This window comes from Pinus tabuliformis, chromosome 4_1 (assembly GCF_031772625.1).
Source record: "Pinus tabuliformis cultivar Carrire ecotype Pingquan chromosome 4_1, CPIR1, whole genome shotgun sequence".
In the NCBI taxonomy this organism is placed as follows: domain Eukaryota; kingdom Viridiplantae; phylum Streptophyta; class Pinopsida; order Pinales; family Pinaceae; genus Pinus; species Pinus tabuliformis.
This window is the reverse complement of record NC_142303.1, coordinates 694611002-694622496: the sequence shown is the minus strand read 5'-3', so window position 1 is coordinate 694622496 and position 11495 is coordinate 694611002. Positions and strand designations below refer to the sequence as shown.

At 36.5% G+C, this 11495-nt stretch overlaps 1 protein-coding gene across 1 annotated transcript; it reads left to right on the top strand.

Moving 5' to 3' along the window:
- Positions 1-214: 214 nt before the first annotated feature.
- On the top strand, positions 215-8078 carry LOC149178041 (beta-D-xylosidase 4-like). The gene is given in 7 exon segments (XM_089420262.1): positions 215-939; positions 3315-3772; positions 4083-4090; positions 4093-4179; positions 4494-4841; positions 6286-6702; positions 7184-8078. Coding segments are annotated over 7 exon segments (2466 nt in total). The 5' UTR covers positions 215-372; the 3' UTR covers positions 7765-8078.
- Positions 8079-11495: the final 3417 nt, after the last annotated feature.

Sequence of the window (11495 nt, the reverse complement as noted above, 5' to 3'; positions counted from 1 at the left end):
AGAGTCCAAGACCCTGAGTAGTACACCTAATTCTTATTTTGAATTATCTTAAAATTGTAATATTGAATTTCGTATTACATTTATTCTGTAATTCCGACGAGGCCAGCGATGTCCACTTCATAGATATTTCTATTTACACAAAAGTACTACCCACAGTTATCGTCTTGTAGTTTCCACTACATAGATATATCTAGTCACACAGAAACGCCCACTGTTATCGTCTTGGTAGTTATAGAAATTCATTGCAATCAACGTCCGATGCGTGGATGTTGATTAAGTAATACAGAATAAAATTCTTCCGTTTTTCTACACTGAAATAGATAAACCGTTGGCAATGTCGAATAATAATGAAGATGAGTGGTGGGGATTGGCATGCTGGAGAATCTGATTGCTTTTTGGCTTCATTACGCGGCCAGTGTTCTATATATGGGAGTGACAACCAATCTCTCATCCACAATCCCTAAGGCTTTTGGTTCAGAATACAACAAGATCAGGGAGCGGAAGAGAGTCAGAGCACGAAGCCTTCTGGTCATGAGATTCATGGAGAATTTGGTGTTTGTATTGATTTTTATTGGGATAGGGGTGATGCTTAATGGGGGAACTTTAGTTCATTCGGCGGGGCCGTTCCCCTGTGATCCCAGCACTGGGTTGAGCTCGTTTCCATTTTGCGACGTTTCGATGTCAATTGCAGACAGAGCGAAGGATCTCGTTGGACGTCTGACTCTACAGGAAAAGGTGCAGCAGCTCGGGGATGCAGCTAGCGCCATTCCCAGGCTCGGAATTCCAAAGTATGAATGGTGGTCTGAAGCTTTACATGGGGTGTCTAATGTAGGTCCCGGGACACGGTTTGCAGCACCAGTTCCTGGAGCTACCAGTTTTCCTCAAGTCATTCTTACGGCTGCTTCCTTCAATGAGACTCTGTGGGAAACCATTGGTCAGGTTTGTATTTGAGCAGCCTCCTCTTCTAATATTACATGCATCCTTCAATGCTGAGTCGAACTAATTTAATGATAGATTAATGCAAAATTCAAATGTTTGTCAGTAGGTTGTTGCAGGCTGTTTAATTTCCCAATGTCAGTTGAATTTATATCTTTTAGGTGTCCCATTGAATCTTCATGATTTTTATTCTTGGCTTCAATCCAAAACTTATGTAGGAACTAGTGGATAAGAATGAATATAGTCCTGGGTCGTTCAGTTGCTGGAAGCTTTTTTTTGGGTCAAGTTTTCGGTCTTCGCTTACCTGGGTTAATTAGAATTCCGCTTCGTGTGTTAAGTAGGTTGGGTGTGGGTTTAATTTTTTTTAGGGTCATTTGAGTTTATCATGGTCAAGGTTTATGTGTTAAGTTTGTTGAGTGCATAGGTTCAATTTTTTTTGTGGGGGTCTATCAAGGTTAGCAACCGTGTGTTAAGTCTATTGGGTGTGTTGATTCAATTTTATTTGGTGGGTAGGTTAAATTTTTTTTTGGGTCCATCGAGATCAACCTTTATGTGTTAACTTTTATGTGTTAAATGGGTTGGGCAAGGGATTTAATTTTCATTTTCCCGAGGTCCATTTGAGTTCATGATGGTTAGACTCCATGTGTTGAGTTTGTAGGGTGGATAGGTTCAATTCTCCTTGGGTTTATCAAGGTCAGCCTCCATGTGTTAGGTCAGTTGGGTGCCTAGATTCAACTCTCCTTGTGTCATGGGTTCAATTCTTCTTGGGTCCATTAAGGTCAGCCTCCATGTGTTAAGTCAGGTCGGCTAGGCACATTGATTCAATTATCCTTCGGTGAGGAGGTTCAATTCTCCTTGGGTCCATCAAGGCCAGCTTCCATGTGTCAAGTCGAACGGCTAAGCAGATGGATTCAATTTTCCTTGGGTCAATCAAGATCAAGTTCCATGTGTTAAGTCGCCTAATGCCACTTTGCTAGCCCCTTGAGGATTATTAAAAGAGAAAAAAATAAGGAATATACTGGTCACTGTAGGTTATAAACAATGCAACCTTGACGATCCAACAAAAAGCCTTATTTCTTGGAGAGAAATTCCTTGCCTTTACTGCTCTCTGGGGACCTATAAAGTGATAAATAAGGTTTGATAGCTCTGGCTACTCTACACTTACATTTTAAGAACTGGGGTAGGTGGAAGTCGGGTACGTGAAATTTTGAAAATTTCAAAGTGCTTTCACTAAAACTTTCACTATCGTGTTAGTTCACATATTTTGGATTAAAAGTCAAATTCTAGAAACAAATTTAAGATTTTGAATTAGTAGGCCATTGCCTTAGGCCGTTGGTCAAAAGGAAGCCTTGTCCATTGAGTCTTTGTCAATATGATTTTGGTTTAGATTTGATTCTTTTTCAATATGATCTTGATTTAGATTTGATTGTAGTGTCCATGGACTTTTTCAATATGATTTTGGTAAAGACTCAATATGATCTTGGTTTAGATTTGATTCTCTTTCAATATGATCTTGGTTTAGATTTGATTAAACTTTTTCAATATGATTTTGGTTTAAGTTGTATGTAACAAAATCTTTTTACTCGATTTTTTTAATAAGATTGTAAATTTAAAGTGAGTTAATTAATTAAATTAAAATTTTCACAAATTTTTAGTTATTAAATTTGTCAATGTAATCAATTTATCGTTAAAATTGTTTCTCTAACATTTTAAATCAATACAAAGTTTAAAGAATTGATAGGATAAGTTTTATTTAATTGAAAAAAATAAAAATAAAAATTATAATTGTAAAATTAAGAATTTATCAATTTTATTTATGCCCATTAAAAATTAATATTAATAACAATCGTTTGAATAAAGATGTTAATAATTATCACTAATTCATTTAAATAAAGATGTTAACTAAAAACGATCATTAATTTCATAAAGGTAAGAAATGATGTTAATAACCATAATTAATTCCACAATGCTAAAGAATGATATATATAAGAATGTACTAATTTAATTAATAGAAAAAAGCTGTTTCCTTTGGGCGAATGCTATTTACAACTTTATAGCATTATAAATGAGGCTGACAAGGGAGGGAAATAGCACTCGCCCTCTCTCTCCACTCTCCATCCATTTGTTCACAAAGAGAAAGAACGATATTTATCACTTGTCAACACGCATTTATAATGCTATGAGGTTGGAAATAGGAATCGCCTTTCCTTTGGGATAAGAATTTATAATAAACTTTATATCTAATAAGACAGTAGTTATAATAAAGATTTATATCTTCAACTACTCATAACAAACCCACATGATGAGTCCCCTAACCGCTAGTGTTTCAACCCGTGATAGGTCGCTTTTAGCTCAGTGTGCTGTAACATGCTTTGCAGGTGGTATCGACAGAGGCACGGGGCATGTATAACGTGGGGTTGGCAGGGCTGACGTTCTGGAGTCCCAACGTGAATCTATTCTCTGACCCCAGATGGGGAAGAGGACAGGAAACACCGGGGGAGGACCCGCTCGTGGTCGGCAAGTATGCCACCCGCTACGTTCGCGGTCTCCAGGTAACGGACGGTAGCGACCCCAACCGGTTGAAAGTGGCCGCCTGCTGTAAGCATTACACGGCCTACGAATTGGACAATTGGAAGGGAGTCCAGCGTTACACATTCAATGCCAATGTGACCGCACAAGACTTGGAAGACTCGTACAACCCGCCATTCAAGAGCTGTGTGTTGGATGGCAATGTGGCCAGCGTCATGTGCTCTTACAATCAGGTCAACGGCATCCCCACCTGCGCAGATAAGAATCTGCTCGCAGGCACCATCAGAGGTGAATGGAACTTGAACGGGTAAGGTCGATATGAATTTGGGTTTTGGTAATGCCGCGATATTATTTTTTCTGAATTTTTGTTGTTTAAAATATGTTTTTAAATGTACAAAAAAAAATTATTATTTTGAAAATTTGTTTGACGATGAATCATATTAGTTTTAGTTGGTTCGAAATGGGTTGACAAAAATTCTCTATATATAATTTATGCCGAAATTCTTCTTAATAATTTTAATATACTAAATTTTTTTAATTTTAAATAAAATTGATATTTAGATAAACTACTGTTTACAAAGATTATGTATTCTTGTCTTAAAATTGTTGATCTGCAGGTATATTGTCTCGACTGTGACTCCGTTTCTACATTCTACAACCAACAACACTATGGAGCAACTCCCGAAGATGCAGCTGCGGATGCTATAAACGCAGGTGCAATGTGGATAATGTCCCATTTTTATTTTTTTAAATGAAATTGTGTGGACTCCTACATAGCTGTTTTCTTTAAATTAAAATATTTTTTTGGTCGAATTTTGTTATTAATCTAGAATTTTTTTGAAATTTTAATTATTTAAAATTCAAACTTATGATTCTAATTATTTACCAATTCAAATTTGTGATTTAAAAAAAAATCTTTATCAAATTCTATAAACATGATTTTTTAGGCCAGAAAACCTTCTCAACAGAGTAACAGTGTTTTTTTAATGGGTGATCCTTAAAATTAAATGCCTATCTGAATATGACAGGATTGGATCTGGACTGCGGGGCTTTCTTGGGCCAGTACACAGGGTCAGCTGTGAATGAAAGCAAAGTGACCGAGTCTGCCGTTGATCAAGCCCTCATTAATACCTTCACAGTGCTGATGCGCCTCGGCCGTTTCGACGGGGATCCGGCCAAGCAGGCATATGGGAACCTGGGAGCGAATGACGTGTGCACTGATGAGCACCAGCAGCTAGCTCTGGAGGCTGCCAGACAAGGGATAGTATTGCTAAAGAATGACGGTGCATTGCCATTACTTGCAAGCAATGTGCATTCCTTGGCCGTCATTGGGCCCAATGCAAATGTAACCCGAACAATGATCGGAAACTATGCTGGTAAGCATTCAACCAATGCCAATTTATTTTTATCAAATCAATAGGATGATTAATAAATTTTTGTGCTGGGATTTATTTTGTCAAATGAGAAATGGTACAGTTAGTCAGTGATGAAGTGTGAGCATAAATTTTATAAAATATTTCAAATCTGTAATTTAATTATATTTAAATATAACACAGATAATATATAATTCAATTAGTTTGATATAACTATGTTAGAGTTTTAATTAAGAGTGGTATATTGTGTTTTAAATTTGTTAAAAAAATTAGTTTTATTAGTTTGTCGATGTGATAGTTCAATTTAGTAGTATAATGTCACATAATAGTTCAAATCTCTGGAGGCCTCACCCATACACCCATAGTGTAAGAGGATATAAGCAATATGAAAACAAGTCTTATCACCAATTCCAACCTATGAAATTTTGGTGTTTGGAATCTATTTACAGTGGTCTCACCCTTGTTCAATTTCAGTAGTATAATATACTTATGCTAGAAAAAAAATAGTTCTACTGATTTGTCCCAAGCATGTGATAGTTCAATTTAGTAATATAATGTCACATGATAGTTTAATTTAATCTTACATATGATAGTTTCATTTAAGAGTAGTGTTTTGTATAGTAAATTTGTAGATAAAAATAGTCATTTTTAATGATTTTTTTATTAAAATATTTTTAATTTTTAAAATTAATTTTTCAATATTTTAATTTTTTATTATTTAAATTATTTTTTTTACAAAATTAATTTATAAATTACAGATTTATAATTTTAACGACCAAAAATTTATGATGAATAAATCAGAACTAAATACACTGTAAATTTATAAAAGAATTCTATCCAAAAAGTTGAATTGTATATTCTAACTGATATATTCAACTGACCAGTAAACAAAAAGGTGCACCCTGCACATGTCCTACCTGCTGAAACAGCGATCTACCCTACAACGTTCTATGGACTATATTTATTCCCATTATACATTTATTGCTGCACAATTAGATACAGAACACATTTATTGCTGTACAATTAGATACAAAACACTTGTCAATAGTACATGAAATTAAACATATGATCAGAAGTCAGAAGTCATTATTTACTGAGGGTCAGCATTAACTTCTGTTCAGAAAAGTCTAGTCTAGAATTAGTATACATTCTGCTTGGAATTATTTACTCCTGTCTGTAAAATATGGTTTCAAACAAGTCCTACACATTAATCTGAAATGCTTTATCTGGAATGTATAGAACCTGAAATGGTTTCTACACACTACCGGGAATTATGATGAACAAATATTTCACAATTCCATTTCTATTCATGATGATTTAAAATTGCCTACACATCAATCATAACAATTTTAACAACTCATATATTTTAACAACTTTTTGAGGGTGGATAATGGTTACCTTTACTGGCTACTTTGATGGTTACAGAATCTGTTTTAATTGTTTACAGGCACACCATGTAAATACACGACCCCCCTTCAAGGACTTTCTGTGTACACTTCAACTGTCTATGCACCTGGCTGTGCAAACGTTGCATGCAAAGGAAACGATAGTCTATTAGCTGGGGCTGTTCAGACTGCAGGCAATGCAGATGCAACGGTGTTAATAGTAGGTGGAGACTTGACATTGGAGGCAGAGGCTCTAGACAGAACAAGTTTGCTGTTGCCTGGCCAGCAACAACAGCTCGTAACCCAAGTTACTGCTGCATCCAAGGGACCTGTAGTTCTTGTGATCATGTCTGGAGGTCCTTTTGATATAACATTTGCAAAAGATGATAACAAGATTTTAGGTATTCTTTGGGTAGGCTATCCCGGAGAAGCTGGTGGAGCAGCCATTGCAGATGTGATATTTGGAGCGTACAATCCAGGTAATGTTTAAAATGAAATCACCAGTTTTAACTTTTGGGTACATTATCAAATAGGTCATTTCAGTTTTTGAGAGTTGGTTAACCTAAGTGGTTTAGAGTTAGATGTCAAGTTTTTGAGTTAGATAGTTTTTTTTATATTATTGTTAGTTATGGTTGATGACGGGTTGACTCTTTTCCATTACTTTGAACAAGACTCTGGAGTCTGGAATCAGTATCAATATTTACTTGATTTACCATCAACAAAATGTGGGGAAATATTTTGTTTCTCAAAAAAATTATGTCCGGAATCAAGGCCAATGGTTTATTCAGTGGAGTAGTACTCTGTTTTTTGAGCTTTCATTTCAAGTAAAAAGATCATCTTAGTTTTTGAAATCCATACACATAAAATGTTTCTGCAACTTTTGGGGAACCACCCCTGCTAGATTCCACTGCAGATCCAGTTCTTTTTTCAAATTAAGGCTTAGATCTCTTTCTGCTGCAGGTGGGAAGCTGCCTGTGACTTGGTACCCAGAGGATTTTGCTGTCAACGTCCCCATGACCAACATGAACATGAGGCCTGATAACACCACAGGTTACCCTGGCCGAACTTACAGATTCTACACCGGAAACACTGTTTACTCGTTCGGATATGGACTGAGCTATACAAAATTCAACCACAATCTAGTCAAAGCGCCCGAACTGGTCTCTCTTCCTCTGGATGCATGTTCTCAGATGAAATCAAATTCTTGTGAGGCTCTCAGTGTGACCCACACTAAATGCCAGGGCTTGTCGCTGGAAGTTCATGTTGATGTGAATAATGTTGGTTCCAGGGATGGATCCCACGTATTGTTCTTATTCTCTGCACCCCCATCCAGTACTCTCGAAACCCCACAGAAGCAACTGATTCAGTTCAGAAAGGTCCATGTCCATGCAGGAGCCACGGAAAGGGTCCTTTTCAATCTTGATGTATGCAAGGACCTCAGCATTGTTGAGCAGACTGGAACCAGGATGTTGCCAGTGGGGTCTCATCTTCTTCACATTGGTGATCTGCAACACTCTGTTTCAGTTCAAATAAGCAACTAACTAATTCACATGGAGGGAAATCTGGTTCTCTGCTTCCGCAAGGGCACTGAACTTGATCAAATTGAGCTCCTTAGCCTACAAGTAATTGATATTTACCATTCTCCTTGAGCAACTTCGCGGACAGATTTAGGTTTCCTAGTACGATTGCTTACTCTAATTTAGAATATTTTAAGAAGAGTGCCTTCTCAATGAGAGGGTGTTGATTGCATTTGTCCACAAAAGATACCATGGACCGTTCATTTATATTTAGAATGCGTAAGAGCATTTCATTTGTCCATGAAAAAATACGATGGACTCTTCATTTATATTTCAAACTATAGGGATGAATCTGATGGACTGTTCAATATGGGATGGATTTTTTTTTGTTGAATTAACATTTATTTTTATAATTAATTAATGAAGAATTTGCAATTAAAATAAGGATGTTTTTATAAATAGTTGTTTTATAATTTAATATTATTAAGAAATAATGATAGATTTAATATGTTGAGATTAATTTGGATCTCAAATTTATTATTCCTAATTTAGTTATCAAATTTATGAAATAATGATGAAAGAATGGGTAAATAAACACACCATCTCATAAATAGACAAAATATGTGACCTAGGTAACTTGATATGGGAGAAAACTTGGCTAGAATGCGAGACATTTGCTCTACTTTCTTTTCCCTAGTTAAGAATGCAACAATAAAGAAAATGATACTATCTATGCAATTGCCTTGGACATTATGGCCTACATGGTTGCTATAGAATTTGTTACCTCCTTTGTTATGCTTCATAACCTACTCCTAGATGCTCTAATCAACTATGTAACATAAAAATACTAAAATATCAGAATTGCTTCTCATCCTAGCACCTCAATATTTAACATAGCTTCATAGTCATTTAGGGTTACGGTTAGGGTTTTGCATACCCCAACCATAAATTAGTGTTAGGATTTTGGACCCTTTAGAATCTTCTTGAAATTCCACACATGACTTGTGACAACCCTGCCATCTTTCCATTGTGAAATGCATTGTAAATGTGTCATGTATTTTAATTACAAAAAAATGGGTTGAGTTAAGGGACATATATTCTAGAGACTAGGGTAGGTCCCTTGATTGGGTGGTTGGAGATTTCTTGTTGCAAGAAAGAAAATCTGAAATTGGTCATGTCTACTCTAAAGTTGGGTGGTGAAATTTAATGGCCTAATATTCTCAAAATTAATGGTTGCAAGAGGAGTATGTAGACCCATGTTTTCCTTGGCAAATTCTACAAGGAAAAAATGACAAGAAAAATTAAAGAGGAATGGGGAGACTACCATCTAGGATGGTATGTTAACCACTCACTACGACAAGCTAACTAACATAAAAGAATGGAAATAGTTGGACAGGTGGCACCCTTCCTATTGGCTGGAAAGATTGTGGTAGGAAAAGGTCATTGTCGGAAGGTAGGAAAGAAAGATCATTGGAATTTCGGGAGGACGCATTGGTGGGTTACACAATGAAAGGGAGAAAGTGTAAGACATGACAAGGGGACTTGAGCTACAAGGGAGAAGCATAGAAGAGGAACTATGCAGCAGCAAAGCAGAGAGAGAGTTCAAACTGTGATTGAAAATGTAGTAGAGGAAGAAGGAGAGGAACCAAATTTTTGGAAAAAAGCAGGGAAGGAACAAAGGCCATTCGAACTATTGAAAGAGGGTAGTCAAACTGCGGAAAGAGAACTCGAAGAAAAAGACCCCTCAGTCTCTAGAATTTGGCTCGAGGGTGATAGTTGCAAGTGAGAACTGGCAGCAGGTTTTTTATGGATGGGTGGAGATTCATCGCCCTGAACTCAGTTGCTCAGTCCAATATAAATTAAAGATGTGATTGCAAATGCAATATGGTTATTGAGTTCTTGCTAAACTATTACATCAGTGTTGCATTTATTGTGTGAATGGTTCATGGATTCACTGTGTTTAGAATGGTAAACTCTGATGAATGTGTATCTTACTATTGTGCCATTCCACTACCATTCTTTATGGAAGACCACATATATAATTCTATATGTGTGAGTGTGGTGTACATTGAGTGTTACTGTTCTATGTAAGCATGATTGTTTGATGTTCCACTGTAAGGATTATGACTACAATTCAAATGGGAAGGCGCCTTCATGTTGTTGATGTAATGCTGACCCTTCGACCTATTTGGGCACTGCATGTTCTCTGGTTGTTTTTATAAGCTCTATTACGCTTATTCATTTCTTGAGGAGATCTGCAGATCTCCGAGACTAGAATAAATGTTTCCATGTAAACCATTAAGGATCAAGGGACTACAGGCCTTCAAGAGGATGAATGAACAAGCCCCTAATCTAAATGAACAAGTCCCTATTTGGTGCATTTCAATGCCACCATCCAAAATGAGCTTCATAAATCTATAAGGGTGACTGTGGAGTTCTATTGCAAGTCCAAGCGATTACAAAACCAATGTAGTTGAGTCATGAACGAGAAATTTCGCAAAGGGGTCATGATGCAAAACCAACCAAAATCTTACCTTGCAAACTTATCTCATAACCTCAGCCTCTTAACCTTATCCATGATCTTGGATGAGTCTATCGGGCCACACGAAAATTGGCTTGAAAGTTGGGTTGCAAGCCATATGATCATAACACAAGTCCAAGAAGTTAGCATGATCAGCTACGGAGATTAAGTGAGAGAAATGAATGGAGGAGAGGAAGCTTGAGATGACATGTCCTTAAGGTTACATTCCCGAAAGCCTACAAGGGATTGTGCAAGAGAAATGTTGGGTTGATGAGGGTTGGGTTGGTAACGCGGAGTAGCTCGAGATGATTTGGAGGTCATGTATTGGTTGACGAAAGAACTAATTCCAATGAAAAAGGCTTATTTCGATGTTGGGAAGCGGAAGGTGGGACTCATTTTGATGGGGAATATTGCGACAGTTAACGAAAATGTGTCTGTCCCAGAGTTTGTCTCCTAGACGTAGTAAGGTGTAGTATTTTCCGAAGAGCTAAGATGACTCAACACTGGGATGTCGTGACAAGAGCAAGGTTGTAGGAGCTGTCAAATGAGAGAAAAAGCATGTGGACCAGCCGAAAGCATCGAGAAGTGTGGTGGTGTGAACCCTCTAGGATACACAAGCCCGAAGGTCATCTCGAGGTAGTTCAATGATAGAGTGCGTTCAAATGGCGTGGGATGATGCAAACTGGGACATAGTCGCAAAACATGTGAGCCTAATAGAGTGTTCATTGGTGCAAGGGCGGACCCATAGACAGGTCAACCCAGAAAGCCTTCCCCAAAGTTGCTTGTGAAGGTGCAAGGTGAGAAGGGCAGGGTAATGGACCCAATAGTTAACGGTCCATCCCATATCTCTAATTATATATGTATATTTGTATAAAAGTGTGTTGGAATGCATAGTTAGGATTATATATATATATATATATATATATATATATATATATGCCTTACTGGTGAAGATCCATGCCATGAGTGGGTTGGCAGCTAGTATTCCATTAGGTTATATAAATATTAATTCTATTATTTATATTAAGTTATAAAAAAAATTTAGGTTATATAAATATTAAGTTATATAGTTCAAAATAATTTAAAAAAAAATAAAAAATTAGGTTATATTAATATTAATGTATTTAGATATTGATATAGATATTAGGTTTTATTGATATTAATACTATTATATATATTAAGTTATATAGATTTTAGGTTTTATAAATATTAAGTTATATAGTGATCATGTTTT